This window comes from Amblyraja radiata, chromosome X (assembly GCF_010909765.2).
Source record: "Amblyraja radiata isolate CabotCenter1 chromosome X, sAmbRad1.1.pri, whole genome shotgun sequence".
NCBI classification, from domain to species: domain Eukaryota; kingdom Metazoa; phylum Chordata; class Chondrichthyes; order Rajiformes; family Rajidae; genus Amblyraja; species Amblyraja radiata.
In genome coordinates this window covers 9121051-9148101 of record NC_045999.1, presented here as the reverse complement: position 1 = coordinate 9148101, position 27051 = coordinate 9121051, and the positions used below count along the sequence as shown (strand labels likewise).

The 27051-nt window shown below is 45.9% G+C and overlaps 1 protein-coding gene across 5 annotated transcripts in view; it reads left to right on the top strand.

The window, feature by feature from the left end:
• The window catches only part of LOC116968252 (casein kinase I-like), a 200439-nt gene that overhangs the window by 19146 nt on the left and 154242 nt on the right, over nt 1–27051 (top strand). For 4 of the 5 annotated variants that reach the window (XM_033014945.1, XM_033014942.1, XM_033014947.1 and 1 more), the window contains exons 2-3: nt 14082–14147; nt 16181–16599. In XM_033014945.1, the coding sequence (XP_032870836.1) occupies nt 16407–16599 (193 nt within the window). In that variant the 5' untranslated portion in view covers nt 14082–14147; nt 16181–16406. The remainder of the gene's footprint in view (nt 1–14081; nt 14148–16180; nt 16600–27051) is intronic. The other variant, XM_033014943.1, reaches the window with a different exon arrangement.

Below are 27051 nucleotides of genomic sequence, written 5' to 3'. Positions count from 1 at the left end.
TTCTTTGGAAGGAAGAGGTGGAGAGGGAACTCGATCGTGGAGTATAAAATCACAAAGGGTGTGGACCAGCATTTCTTGGCTCGAGAATCATCCAGAGAATTGGCCTCCATCCACTGTCTTCTGAGGCAGAGAATTCCACAGATTCACAACCCTCTGTGTGAAAACGTTTTTCCACATCTCCGTTCTAAATGGCTTACCCCTTATTCTTAAACTGTGGCACCTGGTTCTGGACTCCCCCAACATCGGGAACAAGTTTCCGGCCTCAAGCGTGTCCAAATCCTTAATAATCTTATATGTTTCCGAAGACCCACACCATCCTGGCCACACGCTCATCTCCCTGCTACCTTCAGGTAGAAGGTACAGGAGCCTGAAGACTGCAACAACCAGGTTCAGGAATAGCTACTTCCCCACAGCCATCAGGCTATTAAACCTGGCTCGGACAAAACTCTGATCATTAATAACCCATTATCTGTTATTTGCACTTTATCAGTCTATTTATTCATGTATTTATATAATGGTATATGGACACACTGATCTGTTTTGTAGTAAATGCCTACTATGTTCTGTGTGCTGAAGCAAAGCAAGAATTTCATTGTCCTATCTGGGACACATGACAATAAACTCACTTGAACACTTGTTCCATATAAGATATCCTCTCATCCTTCTAAATTCCAGAGTGTACAAGCCCAGCCACTCCATTCTATCAACATATGACAGTCCCGCCATCCCGGGAATTAACCTCGTGAACCTATGCTGCACTCCCTCAATAGCAAGAATGTCCTTCCTCAAATTTGGAGACCAAAACAGCACACAGGTGTGATCTCACTCGGGCTCTGTACAACTGCACATAGAACAGTTACAGCACATAGAACGGGCTCTTTGGCCCACAATATTTGTGCCGAATATGATGCCAAGTTAAATTGATCGCATCTCCCTGTACATGATCCATATCCATCTATTCCCTGCACTTCCAAATGCCTATCTAAAAGCCTCTTAAACGCCACTATCATATCTGCTTCCACCACCACCCCTGGCCCCTCACTCTGTATAAAATAAAACTTGCCCCGCACATCACCATTAAACTTTCCCCCTCTCACCAGATAACTATGCCCTCTAGTGTTGGACATGTCCACTCTGGGAGAAAGGTTCTCTACCTATCTACTCCATCAATATATTCAAGAAGGAACTGCAGATGCTGGAAAATGTAAGGTAGATAAAATTGCTGGAGAAACTCAGCGGGTGCGGCAGCATCTATACAGCGAAGGAAATAGGCAACGTTTCGGGCCGAAACCCTTCTTCAGAAACGTTGCCTATTTCCTTCGCTCCATAGATGCTGCCGCACCCGCTGAGTTTCTCCAGCAATTTTGTCTACCTTCGACTTTCCAGCATCTGCAGTTCCTTCTTGAACAGGTTTGATTCTGATCACTGGTGCTGCATATATGTGGATTTTGCACGGTTTTCGGGTGTTCCGGTTTCCTCCTACATCTCAAAGACATGCAGATTTGTAGGTTAATTGGCCTCTGTAAATTTCCCCATGTGTGTAGTGAGTCGATGCATAAAAGAACATATTTGCCCTTGGGGCAGCACAGTCGCGCAACTGGTCGACAGACCTGCAGCCTCGCAGCGCTAGAGACCCAGGTTCGATCCCGGCCTCTGGTGCTGTCTGTATGGAGTTTGCACATTCTCCCCGTGGATTTCCTCCAAGGTGCTTCGGTTTCCTCCCACATCCAAGAGGCACGTGGGGTTGTAGGTTAATTGACCTCTGTAAAATTGCCCTGAGTGGGTAGGAAGTGGGATAACATAGAACTAGTATGAGCTGGTGATCGATGGCTGGCGTGGACACAGTGGGCTGAAGGGCCTGTTTCTATGGCGCATCTTTCAGTGCAACTCAATGCTCTGAGCATGTCTTTCCACGCTCGTTAGTTTGCAAAGTTTACAAAGCATTTGGACAGATACAGGGATAGGATAGGTTTAGAGGGATATGGGCCAAATGCAGGCAGTTGGGATTGGTGTAGGTGGGGCATGTCAGTCGGTGTGGGCAAGTCAGGCCGAAGGACCTGTTTCCACACTATATAACTCTCTGACAAGATAATTACATGATGATATTTAAGAAGGAACTGCAGATGCTGGAAAATCGAAAGTAGACAAAAATGCTGGAGAAACTCAGCGGGTTGAGGCGGCATCTATGGAGCGAAGGAAATAGGCAACGTTTCGGGTCGAAACCATTCTTCAGACTGATGTGAGGGTGGGGGGGGCGGGAAGAAGAAAGGAAGAGGTGGAGCCAGTGGGCTGAGGGAGAGCTGAGAAGGGGAGGAGAAAGTAGGGACTTACATAATTAATTTTATTTATTCTATATAATTTCATCTTTTGCATAGTATCTTATTTCTTCCAGTTCGACATTGCAACATCAAACGTGTGGATTAGTTATTTTTCCTGGCTGCACATTCTGCACGGTGAGATGTGTGTGGGATCTACCTGGCAATACTGCCCATTTACCATTTATTTAATTAAAAACACACTGCTTTACTGAAATCCTTGATCACACTGGCACTGACAGTCCCTGTGAATTTGTGTGTGCAGGAGATGCAATTCTCAGTGAATATTTAGCAAAGCATTAAATTTAGAGGGGTTTTGTAGTTTTTTTTTTAATGTTTCCTATCGAGATGTGTGATGAAGTGCAGGGTGAGGTCATGTTGCATTTTCCATCTCTGGTTTGTGTACATGTCATTCCCCAAGAAAAGTTATTGCTGGGTCTCCCCGTAGGAAGTTTTAAATGTGTCTCGAGCGCACCCTTGCTCTTCAAACTGTTCACTTTGCATGGGGAGGCACGGTGGCCCAGCGGTAGTGTTGCTGCCTTACAGCGCCAGATACCCGGATTCGATCCCGACTACGGGTGCTGTCTGTACGGAGGTTGTACGTTTTCCCCGTGACCTGCATGGGTTTTATCTGAGATCTTTGGTTTCCTCCCACACTCCACAAAGACGCACAGATTTGTAGGCTAATTGGCTTGGTATGAATGTAAAATTGTCTGTAGTGTGCGTAGGATGGTGTTAATTTGCAGGGACCGCCAGTCGGTATCGAGGTGTTGGGCCGTAGGGCCTGTTTTTCAGCACTGTATCTCTAAACTAAAGAATAACAAATTGATGTTAGCACCGAGCTGTTGGGAAGTGGGTGGAATGGAAAGCCCTGGTTATCCGAGAGGCTTTGGCCGTCTGGCCGGGTTGATTCCTGCCACCTGGCGAGCAGACAGCTTGGATGCTTTGATGGATGAGCTCGTCTGGTGATTCCCCTGGAAGCTGCTTCTTCACCAGCTGAAATCTTAGCCTGGCATTGGGAGAGCACGGCTCCAGTCCCAGAGCTGAAAGCCAAGCAGCTGCACTCTCGGGAGATAAAATAGTTGCGCATCTCTGCTTACACCAAAAGATATTCTCTATTATTATCCTATTGTACCAGGCGCAATCACAACCTACAGGAATGCTGTAATCATGCCCTGCAAAGCTCTCAATCGAGCTACTGGGCAGTGTAAAGGGCCTGTCCCACTTGGGCGTAATTTGCGCGTCATTTATGTGACAGGCCGGTGGTGACTGACGTGCAAAAATTGTCTAGCAGTACGACAGTCGCGTGCCAAGTGCTCTTGAGGGCCCTGCTTCTTTTGGGAGCCATTTGCGATGTCGTTCGTACTTACTCCGATCTCCGTGGCAAGGCTTTTCCCAGTGAAAATTTTCCAAAACTAGGCGCGCTTTATACACGGGTGGTCACATGGTGCGGCGCTCAAATGATGCGCAAATGGCACGCGGACTGAGTACGGGCGGCGCTTGGTTAAGGACGTTGACGTACGGTGACGGATAATAAATTAGCATAGGCAATGTTCGTGCGTCACCGTGCGTAACCACGCGCTACACGTACGCCATCAGTACGTCCGTGCGCATGAGATACGTCACGCAGGTGGCGCGCGAGCATTTTGTGCATTCCAAAATCCTGGGGCGCTGCGCGTTACCGCGCGTCACTGCATACGCCACCATGCCTCACCATGCGAGCGTCACGACACGCCAAACAATTTTTAGGATGTTGCGTGAATGACGCGCAAATGACGCGCAAGTGGGACAGGCCCTTGAGGGTGTAGTCCAAGGAGATATTTTTCCTATTGTTAACTTCCCCCTCCTCATCTTTCCCCCTTACTTATTTCTTTGCTTCTTTATTTGTCAGACCCATCCCGTTTTTTGTTTGTCCCCATTTTATCTTGGTGCGCCTTGGTTCTTACCCTTCTCTGCTCATGAACGTTGATTTCTCTAATTTCAAGTAACTCCTGCAATCCCTCACATTCCCCCTCCCTTCCGCGCTCTTTCCCTCCCCTCCCCCACCCCTGTCGCCCCACCAGTTATATCGTTCGCATCCTTGTATCACTCTCGTTCCCCAGCCAACAATGGCCCCTTGTGGGCTCCACCCTCCATCTGCTGCCGGCCCTGATTTGTTCTGGCCTTTTCTCACCTCCAGTTCCCCCACCCCCCACCGCCTCCTATCTTTCTGAAGAAGCGTTCCGACCCGAAACGTCACCTATATCCTTTCCCCAGAGATGCTGCCTGGCTTGCTGAGTTCCTCCAGCATTTTGTGCCCATCTAGTCTGCTCCTTCCTTCCTCTGTGGTCAAGCCCCTGATTCTGTTCACAAAGAGAAGCCCCCTCCTCTATTCTCCGTTCCTAAGGAGGGACCCCCGCCTCAGTTCTACTCTCGGGGAGATTTTCTCCCCCCCCCCAATCCCCTGCGAGAAAAGAGATTCTGTCCTTCCCTTGTAGGGGGTTGGTGTAGTTCTCATGCCCCTGTATCTTTATAATGTAGCCTTTCTGTTCAAGAGCTTTTTTTATTGAGTTATTTATTAATTCAGATATTCTTTCCTCCTTACGGTATTCCTATTGAAACTATCCCAGTAACCTCCGTCACCTTCCGAGATTTGTGTCTGTAAACCCCCAGCTCACACTGTTTTGCACATCTTTGAAAAGACTGGAATTAGGAATGCAATTTCTTGTAAGGCTAGGAACCAATACGATGAAAGGATAATAGTCAGATTTAGTAGTAATCTTAATAAGGGATTAGATGTGTATTTGTGTCGGAAGGAACTGCAGATGCTGGTTTAAACCGAAGATGAACACAAAAATTACTCCAGCATTTTGTGTCTATCTTCGATGTGTACTTGTAAAGGAAATAATTGCATGATTATGGATTAGATGAGCGAAGTGGAATTAAATGGATACTCACGTGGTGAATGGTCTCTCACTGCGCTTTGGGGTTCTGTGTTTAGTTTTAGTTAAGTTCAGGCACTTCAGATCACCGAGTCCGCACCGACCAGCGATCCCCGCACGCTAACACTATCCTACACACACTAGGGACAATTTTACAATCTTACCAAGCCAATTAGCTTGCAAACCTGTACTTCTTTGGAGTGTGGGAGGAAGCTGAAACTCCCGGAGAAAACCCACGCGGGTCATGGGGAGAACGTACAAACTCCGTGCAGGCAGCACCCGTTGTCGGGATCGAACCCAGATCTCTGGTGCTGTAAGGCAGCAACTCTACCGCTGTGATTCTTATCGCCACATTTTAACCACTTTGGGTTTGAGTTTGGAGAATGTATTTGCTACCAAAATTACAGTTTGTGTCTTATAGGGCTAGATTTTTAAGGGAATTTTTATATTAGAACATAGAGCACAGAACTAGTATGAATGGATGATTGGTCGGCGTGGACACGATGGGCAGAAGGGCCTGTTTCCATGCTGCATGTGTAGACTAAACTAAATCAACGGCAGTCACTCGAAACGAGTATGACTGTCCTCTTTTGGGAGGATGCCCGTGCGTGACTTTGTTTAACGTGGGGAGACTGGTGCACAGACAGCCACCACACAGTTCTTTGACAGATCTGGGTCAGGATCCAGTGGCATGGAGTCCAAGACGACCGGAGACCTTTTTCTGCTGCAGCCTTCATCCGCCTTCCCAGCCGTTGTGACGCTCCACTAAAGTCAGCCATCATCCTCCGCCTGTTCCACCGTTGAGGTCTTGGTTGGATTGCTCTTTGTCAGAGACCTCCCCCTCGACCCTACCGCCATGGGTGGCCCTACCAGGAGCACAGCTCCAGACGGCATCGCTCTCAGGATCTCAGGATCACACAAGCTTCTCCACCACGACAAGGTGACAATCCACGGAGAATTAACTAAATTAACTATGTGGTTGACTCTCCAAACGTTCCCTGAGATAGCCAACAGGGCTGTTATTGATGGGCGATGAAAGATTGGCACTCGGATCCGTAAAAATTAATAAGTTAAAGAAAAAAAAAATTTCTCTTCAATAATGGCAGAAGCCACAATCTTGGTATCATCCAAGGAGCAAGTGAGAATTGCAATGAGAAACTGGGTCTAGTTCTGCGAGAATGATTTTGGATGGGAAAACGGTGTTCCTCATCTTTAATTAGTGTGAATATTTGTGTTCCTGCTAAGGATAGAGAGGAGGTGTTATTCATACAAAACTTTGCTTGTGCAAAGCCTGAAAAAAAATGCAGACATTGGAAATCTAAAATGAAAACAAAACACTGCATTTGCTCGTGAGGGAGAAACAGTTGACTTTTCAGATTGATGATCTGTTTCCCCTTGTGTTTTTTCAATTGCATTTTCTTCATCGAATGTATCATTATCTTTTTATAGTGGGGGGAAAAGCACATCAATATAGGACTATTTCAATGCATTCCCTTGCCTCAGAAATAGAATCGTTAACATTTTGCTGCATTCATAATCTGTAAGTCGGAACACATTCATCTGTACTCTTGCAGTTCTAGCCTTCAGCACTGTGAAACCACATTCCATTTTAATCCTAACTGCGTGATGGGGCAAAGACTGATTGTTTTTTGTTTCCGCATCAGGGCGGCACAGTGGCGCAGCAGGTAGAGCTGCTGCCTTACAGCGCCAGAGACCCAGATTCAATCCTGACTACGGGTGCTGTCTGTGCGGGGTTTGTACATTCTGCCTTTGACAGTGTGGGTTCTCTCCAGGTTCTCCGGTTTCCGCCCACACTCCATGGATGTACAGGTTTGGTGGTTAATTGGCTTCTGTAACAATTGTAAATTGTCCCGAGTGTGTGTAGGATAGTGCTGGTGCCCGGGAGTGATCACTGGTCGGCATGGTCTTGGTGGCCTGCGCTGTATCTCTAAAGCCTAAAGGTTAGAATAGAATGCCTTTTATTGTCATTCAAACAGACAAGGTTTGAACGAAATTTCATTCCTGCAGTCATGACATTACAACAACAAAAAACCAAGACACACACTTAATACAATTTACACAAACATCCATCACAGTGAATCTCCAACACCACCTCACTGTGATGGAAGGCAAAAGTCTTATCTATTCCCTTTGTTCTTCTCCCGCGTTAGAAGATAAGTCTAAGTATTTTGTAACATGGGAATCTGAAGTCTGAAGAAGGGTTTCGGCCCGAAACGTTGCCTATTTCCTTCGCTCCATAGATGCTGCTGCACCTGCTGAGTTTCTCCAACATTTTTGTGTTCCTTCGATTTTCCAGCATCTGCAGTTCCTTCTTAAACACAATCTCTCTGCTTTGTTGTGCATCTCTTATCTGTAGTGTCATCCATTATGGGTTTGGCACCATCTTCCTCATGTTCTTGCAGATAGTTTTGACTTGTGCTTTCCCCTCTAGATCACAACCCCAGGCTTTGATTGGCACGTAGCCCACAGTGTAAGGCTGTTTACTGCAATATCGTATGCCTCTTCCAACCAGCCTTGTGATTTGGGGCATGCCATTCACAGGGTTGTTTGAAGGTCAACAAAGTCCAGTGTCTGTATCCCCAACCAATTGCTCCATGTATCGATGCTCATGCTCATTGTTCTGACCTCAAATTCCTCCTTTACGGTTCCTGTTAAAATTTCTCTTTGGAATAATTCACCAGTTTATCAGTATAATCCACACGCTAGAATATGAAGACATTGTCAAAGAGGTAATTTACAGCCGTCTCTGTGAGGTTATCTCTGCAGGTCCCAGACTAATTCCCTTGTGAGAATCATGAGTCAATTTTAAAGATACTTGATAACCTTTGGGTCATATCCAAGTGTGTTACCCATGCTGTCAATGGCTGGATGCTGTCAAAAGCAGCTGAACTGTTGTGTGGAAGAAATGTAGCAGCTAATGAGAGTTTCAAATTAACCACTGGGATCTTCCAAAGTACTCAGCTGGCTGCAGAATCACTTTATAATGAGAGCATTAGGTGTGATGCTGAGGGTGATGAGCTTGGCATGTGTGTGCATCAGTTGCCTCTGTGTATCCCTTTCTCTGGAATTGTATTCTCAAAGCGCTCCCGCCCTTTGACCAAATGTCACCTCTCCCAAATCAGACTTCAACTTGGGATAGACGCACATGGCTGGAGTTACTCAGCGGGTCAGGCAGCATCTTTGGAGGAAGGAAACATGGTGATATTTTGGGTAGAGACCCTTCTTGCAGACGGAGAGTCGGGGGAGAGGGGAGCTGGAGATATGAAAAGATGCAAAGAACGCGTGAATGAAAGGCATGAAAAGGACAAATCAAAGCCAGCAATGATGATCAAGGAAATGTGAAGACCACTATGGTCCATTGTTGGCTGTGGAGGAGGTCAGAATGAGTGAATACACAGAAGTGCGGCTGGTAGAGCTGCTGCCTCTCTGCACCTGGAGACGTGGGTTTGATCCTGACCTTGGGGAGCTGTCTGTATGGTTTGCACGTTCTCCCTGTGATCGTGTGGGTTTTGTCCGGGTGATCCGGCTTCCTCCCACATCCCAAAGACTTGTTGGTAATTGGCCCTCTGTCAGTTGTCCTTGGTGTGAAGGGAGTGGGTGAGAAAGTGGGATAACATAGAACTAGTGTGAACGGTTGGTCGATAGTCGGCGTGGACTCTAAGTGTGCCAGAACCCCTACTTCCATGCTGTCTCTCTAAACCAAACCAAACCTTTGTCAGACTTTTTTTTGCCCTGAAGTGTTAAATGTATTTCTTTTTCCACAGATGCTGTCTGATCTACCAAGTGTTCCCGTTATTTTGCAGCAGGAATTTTCCCCATTTCCTAGCCAAAGTTTATCTAAAAGTTGATATAATTGAAAGAGTTTATTTTGCCGCTGTAATTACCCAGCTGCATTTCCCACATAACAATAGCGTTGACACTCCATTAGTGTTCCATTGGCTGTGAAATGCTTTGGGATTCCCCAAGGTCATAATTGCATTCTATGAATATAACTCCTTGTGCTTTGTTCTTGTTCTCTGCAGCTGGAATATCAATTTTATGTCATTACTCTGGCCTTGACCACACTGACTTTCATGTCGGCAATCATCATCTGACTCTGATGCCCCTGTGGCCTCATGCACTTATAATTTAAACAATTAACCAGGGATGGTTGGGTTAACGGATAATGCATTGACGACACTCGCTGGAGTTTAGAAGGATAAGGGGGAACCTCATTGAAACTTGCCGAATAGTGAAAGGCCTGGATGGAGTGGATGCGGAGAAGATGTTTCCACTAGTGGGAGAGGGCACGGCCTCAGAATAAAAGGGTGCACCTTTACAAAGAAGATGAGGAGGAATTTCTGTAGTCAGATGTGGTGAATCTATGGAATTCATTGCCACAGACAGCTGTGGAGGACAAGTCATTGCATATTTTTACGGTGGAGATTGACAGTATTTTCTTGATTAGTAAGGGTGTCGAGATATGGGGAGGCAGGAGAATGGGGTTGAGAGGGAAAGATAGATCAGCCATGATTGAATGGCAGAGTGGACATGATGGGCTGAATGGCCTACTTTTGCTCCTATGCCTTATGAACATACAAACTAATTTTTACTGTAAACATAACAGAAAAATGTTGCATTTTGTGACAACAATCTATCCATTCAATGTGGATGGCTGAGACATTCAAGTGTCAAGTCAAGAGAGTTTATTGTCATGTGTCCCAGATAGGACAATGACATTCTTGCTTGCTGCTGCACAACAGAGTATTGTAAACAAAAATACAGAGCAGTTCAGAAAATATACACATAAATAAACATTCAGATTCAGATTCAGATTCAATCTTTATTGTCATTGTGCAGTGTACAGTACAGAGACAACGAAATGCAGTTAGCATCTCACCCAGAAGAGCGAACATAGAATAATGGAACAGTAAAATATATATATGTACAAACAGTAGCAGTAGTGCCATTTTTCTGGGGGAAGGAGTGTCTGGGGGGGGGGGGGGGTGAAGGGAAATCACCAAGGTGCAGAGTTAAGTAGTGTAACAGCCGCAGGGAAGAAGCTGTTCCTTCAAGTCTGTCATTCAATGTTTGGTTCCTTAGCACTAAACGACAGAGCTTGATTTTATGCACAGAAATTAAATTGTATGGAGATATCCTTCATTAATTTCTTAAGAAATGATCTTGCTGTAATTGCTAAATGTTTCTGTAGTTTTGGTTATGTTGCCTCCGTTCTACACAAGTCCCCGCAGCACCTGAGACCCTGTAGATAGACACAAAATGCTGGAGTAACTCAGCGGGACAGGCATAATCTCTGAAGAGAAGGAATGGGTAATGTTTCGGGTCGAATCCCTTCAGTCTGAAGAAGGGTCCTGACCCGAAATATCACCCATTCCTCCTCTCCAGAGATGCTGCCTGTCCTGCTGATTTACTCCAGCATTTTGTGTTTATCTTCAGTTCGGCTTGATTGTAATGGCCCTGTCCCACTGTACGAGTTCATTCAAGAGCTCTCCCGAGTTTAAAAGAAATTCAAACTCGTGGTAAGCACGGAGAATGAACCTAGCGGGTACGTCGGAGCTCGGAGAAGTCTCTTAGCGGTTCGTAACGCTAACGGCAGGTACTCGGGAAGACTCGCTAACGGCAGGTAAGCTCGGGAAGTCTCGTGAACCACGAGTGCCCCGAGTACCGACGAGCGGCCATTACCGTAAATCTCCAAGTTCGAATCAGGGCAAACTCGGGAGAGCTCTTTGAATGAACTTGTACGGTGGGACAGGGCTTTAATCATGTACCGTCTTTCCGTTGACTGGGTGAGCACGCAACAAAAGCTTTTCACTGTACCTCTGAATACCCGACGATAAACGTAACAAAACTCTTGAACACGACCCACACATGACAATGAAACAATCTTGCCTCTTGCATTCGTTCGGGAGGTCACCTGCCCACATGGGACAGGGCTCGTACTAGACGATCTGTGGCACTGTTTAACACTACTGCTACGAAGAGTGCCCGCATTAGCTTTCAGTGGCCATTAGCTGGCTGTGATATTGATTTATATGGAGGTCATCGAGTTACGGTGCAAGTCACAATCAGAAATTGCAACATTGCACATTGTGCAGGTATCCATTACATTTTCTGGGGGATAGATCCCTCCTTTATCATGCACCATTTCTAAATATTCACATCCTCTAAATTGTACGTAGCAGTTGACACAGCAAAAGTACAAATGATTCTAAGTGTGAGGGGAGTTTATGTGAATGATCTCATTGTTGTCGGATGCGGCACAGAAATTCATCACAGTCATTCAAAGGAAACTTACTGGGTGCAAGCATCTCTGTACGCTTTTCCACTTTAATGGATTCATCGGCAGATCATTAGGTCGCAAAGTGAGTTCTCCTTGTGTTGCGGTTTTTATACCATCTCCGGTATCTAAGTTGACTGGTCCTATGGAGCCTGAAGAGATTTATGGGACTGCCCCACTTAAGCGACTTTTTTGGCGATTGCCGGCACCCGTCATAGGTCGTTGCAGGTCGCCAAAATTCAGTGGCGACCAGAAAGACGCTACAACTCTTTGGGCGACTGAGGAGACGACTCACGACCATACAGGCGACACCCCGGCGACATGTCGCAGGGTGGAGCCTGTATGGTTGTGCGGACTCGCCCAAAGAGTCGTACCTTGTTCTGGTTGACGCTGGATTTTCAACATGTTGAACATTTTCGGCGACCTGTAACGACCTATGACGAGTGCCGGCAAGTCGCCGAAAAAGTCGCGTAAGTGGGACTTTAATCATTTCTTGTATATTTTCCCCATGAGGTTTGGGGAGAATTGAGTGCAAAGGTACTGTTGCCCATTAAACACTTGCCAAGGTGGAATTCAGAGGTGACGTTTTGTTCTCCATTTAAGGGGAAATGAGGCGGTAGAAACCTGTCTTGAGAGTCAGATCCTTGGCCCCGAGCTAGCACGAGATATTTCTTATTAAAAATAAAAGCATCTTTTGGAATCCCTGAATTGTTGCTCAACTGACTCAAAACCTGTCACTGGATGAGATTAATAGGGAGTGGCGACTATGAGATGCCCGGCAAATGTTATGTGTTTAGTCTTGCTCACGTTGTCCAGTTTCTGTGAGGGTGAAGCTCAACACAGAACAGGCAAGATAGACACTAAATGCTGTAGTAACTCAGCGGGACAGGCAGCATCTCTGCAGAGGAGGAATGGGTGACGTTTTGGGTCGAGACCCTTCTTTTTCCTATTCCTTCTCTCCGGAGATGCTGCCTGTCCCGCTGAGTTACTCCAGCATTTTGTGTCTATCTTCAGTGTAAACCAGCATCTGTAGTTCCTACTCAAACAGGCAATGCAGCCTAATGGGCTTTTGCTAATGCTTACCTGGGCAAATGCTTAAAGAGCTGTAACTTGCAAGGCTACGTACAGACCAGTAGCTAGGACTACAGTATGAGGAATCTTAACTCATTCCATTTTTTGTAAAAAAAAAATGCTGCAGTAACTCAGTGGGTCAGGCAGCATCTCTGGAGAATGTGGATAGGTAATGAAGGTTCCTGACACAAAATGTAGATTGGGGATGGGTGTGGAAGCTGGATGAGAGGAGGGACAGGACAAAGCCTGGCAGGTAATCGGTTGATATAGTTGAGGAACATTTTTTTGAATAGCGGATGGTTGGACAAAGACCAGCGATGAAAAGACAGAAGATGTGAAATAAAATGATCGCGTTGCGAATTGTGAAGCTAGCGGAAAGAATGTAGGCGGATGGGGAGGGGAGAAATGGGTGCAAGTCCAGGCGGGATCTCGGGGACAAGGGGGTGGTATATGGGGGAAGGAGGGGGAGGGTAGTCACCTTAAAATGTTCATCCCATTGCATTTTAAGATACCCAAGTGAAAGATGGGTTGTTGTTCTCTCTCCCCATGCTCTCCTTCCCCACCGCCTACATTCCTTCCTCAGGCTTCACAATTCACATTTGTTCATTCCTTTTAAAGCCCCTGTCCCATTTTCCCGAGTTACTCACGAATTCTCCCGAGTTTTCCGCTTGATTCAAACTCGGAGAATTACGGTAATAGCCAGCCGGGGCTATTTTTTTTTACTCGTGGACATTTTTCAACATGCTGAAAAAACGTCGCGACTTAACTGATGCCACGAGTACCTACGGCTGGCATTACGAGCTGCTACGGACTCGCTACACACTCACTACGGACTTTCCCCGAGTTTGAATCAAGGGGGAAACTCGGGAGAATTCGTGAGTAACTCGGGAAAGTGGGACAGGGGCTTAACTCGCTCCTTCTGTTTTTGTTTGTCGCTGGCCTTTGTCCAACTATCTGCCTATCAAAGAAACCCTCCTCACCTGTATCAACCTGCCAGGCTTTATCCTGTTCCCCTCTCTTCCAGTTTTTTCTTACAACCACCCCCCCACCTCCCCCCAATTAGTCCAAAGAAGGGTCCTGACCCACAATATCACCCATCCATGTTCTCCAGAGATGCTGCTTGATCCGCTGAGTTACTCCAGCACTTTGTGTCTTTTCATACAACAACATCTGCAGTTCCTTGCCTCTCCATTTTATTTTGGCAGCATGGGATGAAGGGAAGGGTTTCGGCCCGAAACGTCGCCTATTTCCTTCCCTCCATAGATGCTGCTGCACCCGCTGAGTTTCCCCAGCAATTTTGTGTACCTGGGATGAACTATGCTTGATTTCTACTGATCCTCTCTGAACTAATGCAGAATGTTCTAATCTCCAACTCACGAAGTGTAATCTATACCTTGCAGAAACCCTGCATTGATTCTATGGTATTTTATCCTTCCTCATCTAACCATAATCCTTTCTCCTTTGTGTATTTTCCAGGGTCCCTGAGATCAATCCATGTTGGTCATACCGTGGCAAAACAAATCATCTTTTAAACACTCTGATGTAAGTTTTTTTCAGATTTCCATTAGGCTTTTTAAGAGTCGTTATTAAAGGTGTTATCATGTCATTCCTAATCTTTTTCTTTCGTGCAAAGAGAGGCCAAGATGTTTGTGTTCTTCCTTATTGATTTACTTTCATTGAACCCACTAAATACTTCCTGGTGCAATGTAGATGTTAAATCTTCAGCTCTGAGCAGTGCTCCTATTGAAGCTTTAAGGCTTAGGTTAGTCTATTGTTCTTGTCACGTGTACCAAGTTTAATCTAGTTTATTGTCACGTTGGCCGAGGTACAGTGAAAAACTTTTGTTGAGTGCTAGCCACTCAGCGAAAAGACTATACCTGATTACAGTCGAGCCCTCCACACTGAAAACTTTGCTTGGAGTGCTAATAATAATATATTTTATTGTCATTGCACAGAGATACAATGAGATTTGGTATGCAGCTTCCATCCGATGTAATAACTTAATTAGCTAAAAATTTAGACACCCAGAGAAACAAGATTTTAAAAATTAAAAAGAAAAATCATACAATGAGTACCATCATACACAAGTGAAAGAGTGGAATGATTGTTGAGGATCTAAGCAGATTGTCTTCAGGGTCAACATGCAAAGAATCGCCACACTCGGGCGCCATCTTGCATCTCTCAAGTCTCCGCAAATATGAACCCTTCCCTTTCCCAGTCCCATATTGACCTTTCTGTCCTGGGCAACCTCCGCTGTGAGAGTGAGGCCAAACGCAAATTGGAGGAACAACGCCTCATGTTTGGCTTGGGCAGCTTACCCAACCCAGAGGTATGATGCCATCACACCAGTTTCACTGTCGTCCTGCTTAGTTTCACTGTTTGTATCTACTCCTTTGTATCACCTTTTCCACGGTCAACAATGGACCATTGTGGGCTCCTTCTTCTGGATCATTGTTGCTGGCTTTGATTTGTTCTTTTCATACCTTTCATTTGTTCTTTGTACCTCTAGTTTCCCTCTACCCCGACTCTCAGTCCGAAGAAGGGTCTTGACCCGAAATGTTACCTATTCCTTTTCTCCAGAGATGCTGCCTGACCCGCTGAGTTACTCCAGCATCTGCAGTTCCTTCCTGAACAATTTGTCTGCAAATACAAAGTCTGCGCTTGGCCTAAGGACATCTGACTTTCTTATTTCCTCTCTTTTATAACTTTAAGGCCTGGTGTCATGGAGGCTTTGGGTGCATGCGGGAATATTGGCAATGTCGGATTGGCTTGGCCCGCCATGATGCTTTTGGTTACTTGTTCACTGAACATTGATACTTGACTAAATAATAATAATAATTGGTCTGGATGGACAAGAAATCCGCAAATATTGTTCTATCAAGGTGAATTGTCGAATAAAATGCTATAAATGTTTTGATTTATAAGATTTCAGTATAGGAGTAAAGAGGTTCTTCTGCAGTTGTATAGGGCTCTGGTGAGACCACATCTGGCGTATTGTGTACAGTTTTGGTCTCCTAATTTGAGGAAGGACATCCTTGTGATTGAGGCAGTGCAGCGTAGGTTCACGAGATTGATCCCTGGGATGGCGGGACTGTCACATGAGGAAAGATTGAAAAGACTAGGCTTGTATTCTCTGAAGTTTAGTAGGATGAGGGGGATCTTATAGAAACATATAAAATTATAAAAGGACTGGACAAGCTAGATGCAGGAAAAATGTTCCCAATGTTGGGCGAGTCCAGAACCAGGGGCCACAGTCAGAACAAAGGGGAGGTCATTTAAGACTGAGGTGAGAAAAAACTTTGTGAGTTGTGAATTTGTGGAATTCCCTGCCACAGAGGGCAGTGGAGGCCAAGTCACTGGATGGATTTAGGAGGGAGTTAGATAGAGCTCTGAAGGCTAGTGGAGTCAAGGGATATGGGGAGAAGGCAGGCATGGGTTATTGATAGGGGACGATCAGCCATGATCACAATGAATGGCGGTGCTGGCTCGAAGGGCCGAATGGCCTCCTCCTATGTTTCTATAAGTGTAGTTGAATAAAGTATATTGAATTGAATAAATTTGCTTTTGATTTTCAGGTTTGTTTCTACATCGCCAATGTGAATGAGAAGCATCCATGAAGACGGAAGGACTTAATTTGTTTTCTGGCAATAAGGGGATGGGCGGCTATGGGATCTGAAGACAGCCATGCTGTTCAATGACTGCTTTCACCCGCACTAAAGGACCTAGCATTGCCCACCACATTGGCAGCTTTAACACAACTGCTCTGGACTTCCATCGTTCAGCCGTCACCAAGCTGCTGCCATGGAATCTGGTCGGACAAGTAGAGAGCGAGAGAAGGAGAAAGTTGATGAAAGTCGGCGACCGAGCAAGCAGTCTGGACGCAGTCCATATGGCACCCGCCCCGGCTCCAACCAGTCGGGGGTTCTTATGGTTGGACCGAATTTTAGGGTCGGTAAGAAGATTGGATGTGGCAATTTTGGAGAACTTCGATTAGGTAAGAACCATACTGAATATCTACGTATTTTCAGTTACTTCGTTTCAAATGAATCGAGTGTTTCATGTACAAATGGGGGAGCAGTCCCGATTTGCTGAATGGCCTAATTTTGCTCCTATAAAATATAGTATTTACATGAACAATATACTGGACAGTTTTGTTGCCATTTGTGATTGCGTGTTAACTTAACAGTATTAACTGTTTAATACAACCCGTTTGGACAGCCTCTTTCAAGCACTTGTTGAAAGGGAATATTTCCCATGGATTTAATTTTGTGGCCCTCATATTTTCTTTAGTTTATGTTACAGATACCGCGAGGAAACAGGCCATTCGGCCCACCCGGTTCACACTGACCAGCGATCCCTGTACACTTAACACTATCCTACACACACTAGGGACAGTTTACAAGATATGCCAAGCCAATTAACCTACAAACCTGTACGCCTTTGGAGGGTGGGAGGAAACCGGAGAAAACCCACACATGCCACAGGGCGAACGTACAAACTCCACACGGACAGCACCCGTAGTCAGCATCGATCCTGGGTCTCTGGCGCTGCAAGGCAGCAACACTACCGCTGTGCCACTGTGCCGCCCACTAATAGATCTGGAGTTGCACAAGGTCGAGACCAAGTCATGTGGTCGGATGGACGTTAGTAAACCTGATGGATTTTACAACAAGCTGGTAGCTTTAAATTCTCGGTTTATTTTAATTACTTGAATTTGCATTCCAAGCTCTTGCGGTGGGATTTGTACTTGTGCGTTTCCGCATTAATGGCCCGTTAAATTATGCTACCCCAGGGGCGGAAAACCCGGGGAGGCCAGAGGGTACACGTCCCCCCCATGTTTTGAGAGGTGGGCGACATCTCCGCCAGGTTAACCTGCCTGGGCTTGTGGGAAATATGGCCAGTGCGGAGAAGCAGTGCTGGTATCCCGTCAGTCCAGACAGGGCTGTAGTTAACCCGGTGAGACAGGCAGTTGAGCTGCATTTAGCGCTGGATTGAGCCTCCGAAGCTTCGCGCGCGCGTGTGTAAGTGCGCATGCGCGCGCGGCCCGCCACAAAATTGTGTCCCCCGTCCCCTCCATGTTTTGATAGTGAGTTCCGTTCTTGTGCTACCCTACCCGAGAAAGAAAGAATAATCTAAGCAGTGGATTGAGCCCGTAACTTTTTGATTCAGAGGAGGAAGTACAGCAGTCGCCCACAACTGACTGCAAATACTAGAACGTACCATTGAATGATCCTTTTAGTCATGCTGCAAACCCACCCTGGTGCACACTAATTTCTCCCACCATCTCCCCCAGTCATTTCCCCTCCTCCGTACACTTGTCTCCCATCGCAGACTTCCCCATTAACAAAGCAAAAGCTGGCTATTTCCACTTGTGACCGTGCAGCCTCTGTGAAGCTGCTTCAGTGTTAAAGCAGTTCCATATCGTGTCCGTTGTAATGCTCAGTTTAGTTTGTCACGTGTACTGAGGTACAGTGAAAAGCTTTTGTTGCTTGCTAACCTGTCGGCAGAAAGACAACACATGATTACAATCGAGCCATTTACCGTGTGTCGATACATGATAAGGGAATAACGTTTAGTGCAAGGTACAGCCAGCAAAGTCCGATCAAGGATAGTCCGAGGGTCACCAAAGTCTTCCCGTGCTTACCTGCCGTTAGCGAGTCTTCCCGAGTACCTGCCGTTAGCGCTAAGAGACGTCCCCGAGCTCCGACGTACCCGCTACGTTCATTCTCTGTGCTTACCCAGAGTTTGATTTTTTTTTAAACTCGGGAGAGCTCTTGGAATGAACTCGCACCGTGGGACAAGGCTTTTATGGTGTGCGTTTTCACACTTCTATACCTTTTGCCTGATGCGAGAGGGGAGGAGAATGAGTGGCCAGGGTGCGACTGGTCCTTGATTATGCTGCTGGCCTTGCCGAGGCTGCCTGAGGTATAAATGTAGTCAAATGGAGTTGAAGGCTTTTGCCGCTGACTGTGAATAACTTACTCATGAAGAATTGTGATGTTTTGCTGTAAAAGCCACTTTACAAATTGAAGTTATTGGGCAATAAATTCTGACCCTGCTCATAACTCGTATCTTATGAATGGAAAAAGCAGATGCATTTTGGTTTAATTTGGAGAGATGGCATGGAAACGTGTCGTTCGGCCCACTGAGACCACGTGAACCATCTAACACCCGTTCACACGAGTTCTATGTTATTTCCACTTCCACATTCACTCACCACACACACACTAGGGAGAAGTTTACAGAAGCCAATTAACCTACAAACCCGCACGTCTTTGGGATATGGGAGGAAACTGGAGCACTTGGAGGAAATCCACGCGGTCACAGAGAGAACATACAAACGCCACTCACAGAGTCAGGGCGATACACAATGGAAACAGGCCCTTCAGCCCAACTTGCCCACAACGGCCAACATGTCCCAGCTACACTGGTCTTGCCTGCCTTCATTTGGCCCATTTCCCTCCAAATATGTCCTATCCATGTACCTGTCTGTTTCTTAAACGTTGGGATAGTTAGTCCTTGCCTCAACTACCTCCTCTGGCAGCTTGTTCCCTACCCCCTCCACCCTCTGTGTGAAAATGGTACCCCTCTGATTCCTATTAAAGCTGTCGGCTCCCGAGGTCAGGATCGAACCCTGGATCTGTTATTAAAGGGAAGCTTGACAAATGAGCGAAGGACGTTGATGAATGGTTTAGATGCAGGAGGGTTGGTGTGTTCCTTGGTGAAACACAAACACTAGCCGTGGTCACGCGACTGATTGGCCTGTTTCTATGCTGTGCATTCTGTGTAACTCTAAGCAAACATTATGACCTCACTTAGATCCGTAATAATGCTTCGTGAACAGGTGGAGTTTTATTGACTCCCGTTTCTAATAGCTACTGTATACTCGGTTGCTGAAGCAAGAAGACGATTTGGGCCCTGACTAGTAATTAAGTGACACACCTAGTTTTTAAAAGCCATAAATAATTGAATGCTTGGATCAAGATTCAAACCAGCTGTCGTGTGTTATCTTGCTGTTAAATGCCAGCTCCCTTTTAGAATATATTCTACCCTTTGGCTTTGCTCCTGTCGTGAGGACAAACATGTTTTGGAGCCGAAGTCTTGTGCTTTCCAAGTGCTTCGTGTGCATCTTGTCTGAAGGTTTTTGTGCAGTTTTTACATTTAGCTATGCAAGGTATAATTTGAAGAGGTTATTTGACAGTAGGAAACAATGAGTATCAAATGAAAGTATGTGGTGTGCGACCAAACGCTGGCCATTAACATGATGTGACTCTGTGGGGGCACTTCTGCGTGGGAAAGCTGGGCTTTAAATCTTTCTTCAGTGTCTTGACTGTCGGTCTAGCTCAGAGCAGGTGCAGCACTATCACAGGTGCCATCATCCTCGATGTTCCCCCACCCAGAAGGGTCCCAACCTGAAACGTCACCCATCCATGTTCTCCAGAGTTGCTGTCTGACCTGCTGAGTTACTCCAGCACTTTGTGTCTTTATTATTGTTAACCGGCATCTGCAGTTCCTTCTGCATTCAGACCCACCGCTGAGGTTGACATAAATACCCTCAAAAATGCCCTGGCAAGCTCAAGGGCCGTAGGATTTGTAATAAATGCGAACCAAGTTGGTGACTCCCAGATCCAGGAAAACAAAATCATCTTCCTCATTGATCAACTCCCTGTGGTGTCCGAATGTGTAGGAGGCCCTGTTGTGTCCTGCTGATTGTCATGAGGTAGCGGATGCAATGTTGTGTGGGCTGTGGGGGTGTGTTGAGCTGTAAATGTTAATCACACATACGTGGTTGCATTGCAGTTAAATGGCATGTCATTCATTATATGGGGTGTTTGCTGATATGACGGGACTGGCATATAATGTGTTGTGTCTATTTATATCTTGAATTTTATTCTATTTGCCCTCTCATTTTTTATTCATTGACACAAGTGATGAATCAAATGCTGCCGCCAATGACTGTGGCCATCAGCAAATGCGAACGGTGAGGATGCGTGTTAGTGCCTTGTCCAATAAACGCCAATGCTGGGTCGGTCTGAAGAAGGGCCTCAGCATGAAACGTCGCCTGTCCATTCCCTCCACAGATCCAAAGATAGACACAAAAAAAAGCTGGAGTAACTCAGCGGGTCAGACAGCATCGCTGGAGAAACAGGAATAATAGGTGATGTTTCAGGTGCCGTCACCTATCCCTTTTCTCCAGGGATGCTGTCTGACCCACTGAGTTACTCCAGCTTAAAGTGTCTATCTTCGGTTTAAACCAGCATCTGCAGTTCCTCCCTCCGCAGATCCTCGGAGTTCCACCAGCATTTTACCTTTGCTGCAGAATCCTTCTTCCGCTTGAACGCATTTGAAATCTTTGAAGTGCTCCAAGATTGATGCAGCCTGCATTTAAAAAGGCAAAGCAGATATGAACAGCAGGGCACCTTTGTTATGTTATTGTAGCTGCTAATTTTAAGACTGCTTTCAAGCTATGCTATGTTCTAATTCCATAGTAAGAACCAGTTCGATTGGCGGTCTACAGAGGTCTATGGGAATGGCTGGATAGAACCGAACATTAAAAATCAATAAATATTTACCATTTTTTTTGTGGCCTTTATATCACTTGATTGGAATAGGTTGTTTGTGGGCAAAGGGAGGCATTTAAACGTGAGTGGCTGGCAGTATCATCAAAGACCCACACCATCCTGGCCACACATTCAGGTAGAAGGTACAGGAGCCTGAAGACTGCAACGTCCAGGTTCAGGAATAGCTACTTCCCCACAGCCATCAGGCTATTAAACTTAGCTCGGACAAAACTCTGAGCATTAATAGCCCATTATCTGTTATTTGCACTTTATTAGTTTATTTATTCATGTGTGTGTGTATATATTTATATAATGGTAAATGGACACACTGATCTGTTTAGTAGTCAATGCCTGCTATGTTCTGTTGTGCTGAAGCAAAGGAAGAATTGCATTGTCCTATCAGGGACACATGACAATAAACTCACTTGAACTTGAGATAGCAAGAGTTCTCTCATTTAGCAAGATAGCAAGATGTTAAATCTGTGTTCATTGTGTGTTTTGTTATTTTATTCTATGTTATGACTGCAAGGCATGAAATTTCGTTCAGACTGAAAGGTCTGAATGACATTAAAGGATACTTTGACTTTGACTTTTTTCAAAGGTGGACAAAAATGCTGGAGAAACTCAGCGGGTGAGGCAGCATCTTTGGAGCGAAGGAATAGGCGACGTTTCGGGTCGAGACCCTGCAGTTTAGCAAGAGTTCAAGGTCTGCCTGTTCCTGTTAGCATGAAGGGCCAGGCTGGCAGGATTGGAGAACTCTGGAGGATGAGAGATATTGAGGCTCCAGTCAGAATAAAGGAGGGAGCATGGGTTAGGCACAGGTGGCTGGGATCAAGCAAAATCCCTGGAGCAGTACAGGGATTGAGGAACAGAAGGAAACAGAGAGGGGGACAAAATGGGGCTTGAGATATCAAGGAGATAATAAAGGAGTATCCAAACAGATTTTATAAATATATTAAGGGAAAAAGAGTAACCAGGGAAAGATTGGGGCTCTCAGAGACCAAAGTAGACATCTATATGTGAAGCTGCAGGTGAAGACCTCAATGAATAATTCTGCTCTATTTTTCCCTTGGAGCAAGATATATAGGCCAGGGAACTTGGGGAAATTAAAGGGGATGTCTTGGGGATAGTGTGCATTACAAGCGAGGAGGCTTTGGGCATCTTAGAACGTATGAAAGTAGATAAATCCATGGGACCTGATCAGATGTATTAAAGAACATCATGGGAAGATAAAGAAATTGGAAATCTTGCCTGAGACATTTGCATCATTGTTAGCCCAGGGTCATGTACCAGAGGGCTGGTGGGTGGTTAATGTTGAGCCTTTATTAAAGAACTAGACTAAGTGGGACCCGTTCGGTCCCATGTTCACACGGGAGGGCTGGTCCCCCAACGTAATATTCCACCTCTCCACCGATTCCAATATTGGTGACCAGTGGGGGGGGCTTTCTAGAGCGCTAGTATGGGTGTTGTGGGCCGAAAGGACTGCTTTCCAGAGGGCTAGTATGGACATTGTGGGCCACATGGATTCTTGGGCTGGCAGCTCAGTCACTCAGGCTGGTGGGCTAGCAGTTCAATCACTCAGGGCTGGTGGGCTGGCAGTTCAGTCACTCACGGCTGGTGGGCTGGCAGTTGACTGACTAATGGCTGTTGGGGTGGCAGTTCACTCACCCATGGTTGGTGGGCTGGCAGTTGATTGACTCACGGCTGGTGGGCTGGCAATTCACTCACGGCTATTCCTTGAAATTCCATTTCAAGTAGAGTGCAGGCCACCAAATTCAAATGCAATTTCATACCATTTCAAGCAGAGTGCAGGCCACTAAATTCAAATGCAATTTCATACCATTTTAAGCAGAGTGCAGGCCACCAAATTCAAATGCAATTTCATACCATTTGGGCTTTATACTCCTTGCCACCGGAAGGGGCATTACCTTCATCATGGCGATTGATAGGTGAGAGGACTAATCAGCTGATCTCAAGATTTTTAAACATTCATAACTTTTTTATTTTTCATCGATCAGAAAAATCCTCGGGGGGTGCCTCAGCGGAAGAGGACTGAGTAAGATGGCCAGAAATCATAGCGATATATGGTAGCGTTTCTTCTAAATTCAATATACAGCGCAGACGGGAAGTGGTCAAGATGAGACTTTTAGTTATATAGATAGATGGCTACAAAGAACTCTGGAACCACAGACCAGTAAGCCTAATGTTTGTGGTGCGTAACTTACTGGAGGGTATTCAAAAGATAGGTCCAGGGAGAATTAATTAATTGAATACATATTTAGTTTGATGGCTGGAGTGGATGCCTACAATACTCTGTTGTGCTGCGGCAAGCAAGAATGTCATTGTCCTATCTGGGACACATGACAATAAACTCTCTTGACTTGACTTGAGAGGGTGATGGTATAACTGACAACAACAACAACAAGACCCGGAGCGTGGCCTTGCATCATCCGGCGCGGCGTAAATGGCCGCGGGACAATTACCATCGCCCGCCGAGGGCTTTGACTTTGACTCTGACATCGGGAGGGGAATGGGAAGTGCAGGGGAGAGATAAGTCTTTGCCTTCCATCACAGCGAGGAGGAGGCGCTGTGATGGATGTTTGTGTAAATTGTGTTGTGTCTTGGTTCTTTTTTGTGTATATGACTGTAGAAACAACATTTCATTTGAACCTCAAGGGGTTCAAATGACAAATAAATTGTATTGTATTGTATAAGGTTGTATTTTCAGACTGGAGGGTCATGACTAGTGGTGTACCTTTGGTGCCAGGTCCATTGCTGGGTCTCGACCCGAAACGTTGTCTATTTCCTTCGCTCCATAGATGCTGCCTCACCCGCTGAGTTTCTCCAGCATTTTTGTCTACCTTGGATTTTCCAGCATCTGCAGTTCCTTCTTAAACAGATGAAAAGATTGATGTAGTTTCAGTAGCGTTTAAAAGCCATTTGAACAGGTACATTGGATCGGAAATGTTTGGAGGGATATGGATCAAACAAGGGCAAATGGGGCTAGTCTACATGGGTACTTGGTCAGCATTCACAAGTTAGGCAGAAGAGCTTGTTTCATTGATGTGTGACTCAATTCTTTTCTTGCTATTGAAACCGTTATCTGTGAGGGGGATGTCACCGTGTCATGGAGCACTGCAATTAAAACGTCTAACATAGAAAATGTCAAGAATTTTCTGCCACTCTGAGGAAAATAAGGCCAGAGAAGGGTTATGACAAAGATGTTATTCAAAGAGGCATTATTACTGTTCAACGAAATTCTCTTGACTGCCTCCCTGGGTATTTTGAGAAGGTGTGTGAGGGCTGAATTTGCAGGAGAGAAGGTGGCAATGTAATCATCACTGTATTTTTGGAAACGGCTTGTATTTTTTTTGATTAAATTGCAATGGTCATACAAGTATTTAGTTCAGAGATACAGCACGGAAACAGGCTCTTTGTGCCCACTGAGTCCACGCCGACCAGTGATCCCCGCACGCTAACATTTCCTACATTAGTGGCAATTAAAGATTTTACTGAGGTCACTTGGCCTACAAACCTATCCGTCTTTGGAGTGTGGGAGGAAACCGGATCTCCCGGAGAAAACCCACACGGTCACAGGGAGATCATACAAACTGTACAGACAGCATCTGTCGTCAGGATAGAACCCGGGACTCTGGCACTGTAAGGCAGCACCTCTACCGCTATGCAACCGTGCTGCCCAAGTATGTTGGGTATTTTTGGATTGTAAGGTTAAAATAATTGCCGCATGTAAGGTGATGTGACTAGATTGCAGACTACCATGCATGCGAAGATAGACACAAAATGCTGGAGTAACTCGGAGGGACAGGCAGCACCTCAGGAGAGAAGGAACGGGTGACATTTCGGGTTGAGGAAGAACGGTCTCGACCCGAAAAGTCACCTGTAAGGCAGCAACTCTACCGCTGCGCCACCGTGTTGCTCTTCCCTGTTGCTCTCTCCATCTATGGAGCGAAGGAAATAGGCAACGTTTCGGGCCGAAACGCTCCATAGATGCTGCTGCACCCGCTGAGTTTCTCCAGCATTTTTGTGTACCTTCGATTTTCCAGCATTTGCAGTTCCTTCTTAAACAACAAGCTATGATACACCCTGACAGTATGTTTTCTATGTGGAGACGTTTATAAGAGTCATAGGTGACATGCTGAAATTCCTCAGCCTCCCAAGGAAGTAGAGGTGTTGGTGTGCCTTTGTGTAAGTCGCTTCATTGTAGTTAGTCCACGACATATCAATGGTAAAATCTAAAAATATCACCTCCACCGATTTCCTAATCTACTTGCCATTTCCTCAGAGAACTCCAATAACGTAATGAAAGGGAAATCCAATAAACCAGATCTCTTTCATTAATCCATGTCAACTCTGCTCAGTCCTATTCTCTTTCAGGTGTCTCGTTGCATCCTTTGTTATCCTGGCCCACTTTTAAAGTCGAGCAGTGATCAGGATGCAAGTATCTGTCACTAATCACAGCACAAGTCAGCAGACAGTCAGGGTGGGCAGTAGGACATCAAAACCCATAGCCGTGAGCACTGGCTCGCCCCAAGGCTGTGTCCTAAGCCCCCTGCTGTTTAGTCTCCTTACACACGACTGTACTGCTAGACTAAATAACAACTTCATCAGCAAGTTTGCTGTTGACACAACAGTGGTGGGTCTCATCAGTGACAATGATGAGTCGGCGTACAGGATGGAGGTGGAGCTGCTCACAGGATGGTGCAAATCCCACAACCTCATTCTCAACGTGGGAAAAACTAAGGAGATGGTGGTTGACTTCAGGAGGGCGGGAAAACAACACCATACACCTCTGCACATCGATGGAGCTGATGTGGAAAGGGTCAGCAGCGTGAAGTTCCTAGGACTCCACCTGTCAGATGACCTGATGTCCACAACCAACACCACAGCACTGGTCAAGAGAGCCCAGCAGCGACTACACCCTCTCCGAAGACTACGTAAAGCAGGTCTCCCCACTACACATCTACGAACTTTTTATAGGGGGGCAATCGAGAGCACATTAACCAACGGCATCACTTCCTGGTTCGGGAGCTGCAAGGCGTACGAACGGCACCAACTTGACAGGATTGTGAAGACCGCCAGCAGGATTATTGGTGCTCCACTCCCTTTCTTGCTGGACATATACAGGAAGAGATGTATCAACAGAGCCATCTCCATCATCAAAGACCCCTACCACCCATCGCATCACATATTCTCCATCCTGCCATCTGGGAAGAGGTACAGGAGCATAGAAACATAGAAACATAGAAAGTAGGTGCGAGAGTAGACCACCAGGTCCGTCGAGCCCACACCGCCATTCGCTCATGGCTGAACACTAAACAGACACACTTACCCACAAACAGTAGACACAAGACACAGAACACAAGACACTACCCTCCCCTTTATACCACTATCACCCCTCTCCACCCCAAAAACCTCGTGATCTCCTGGGGGAGGCAAAAAACCGGATAAAAACCCAGGTCCAATTCGGGAAAAAAATCCGGGAAATTCCTCTCCGACCCCAATCCAGGCGATCGACACTTGTCCAGGAGATCACTCAGGTCTTACTATACTAACCATACCTAGGTCCATATCCCTGCCCTCTCCCCGTAGCCCCTTATCCCCTTGGCAGCTAAAAAACCATCTATTTTAGTCTTAAATATATTTAAAGTTTCTGCTTCCACTGCTCCCTGGGGCAGTGAATTCCATAAATTAACCACCCTCTGGGTGAAGAAGTTCTTCCTCATCTCAGTTTTAAAAGAGCCCCCCCTTATTCTGCAACTATGTCCCCTAGTTCTAGTTTCCCCGATCATTGGGAACATCCTCGGTGCATCCACCCGATCAAGGCCCCTCACGATCTTATATGTTTCAATGAGATCGCCTCTCAT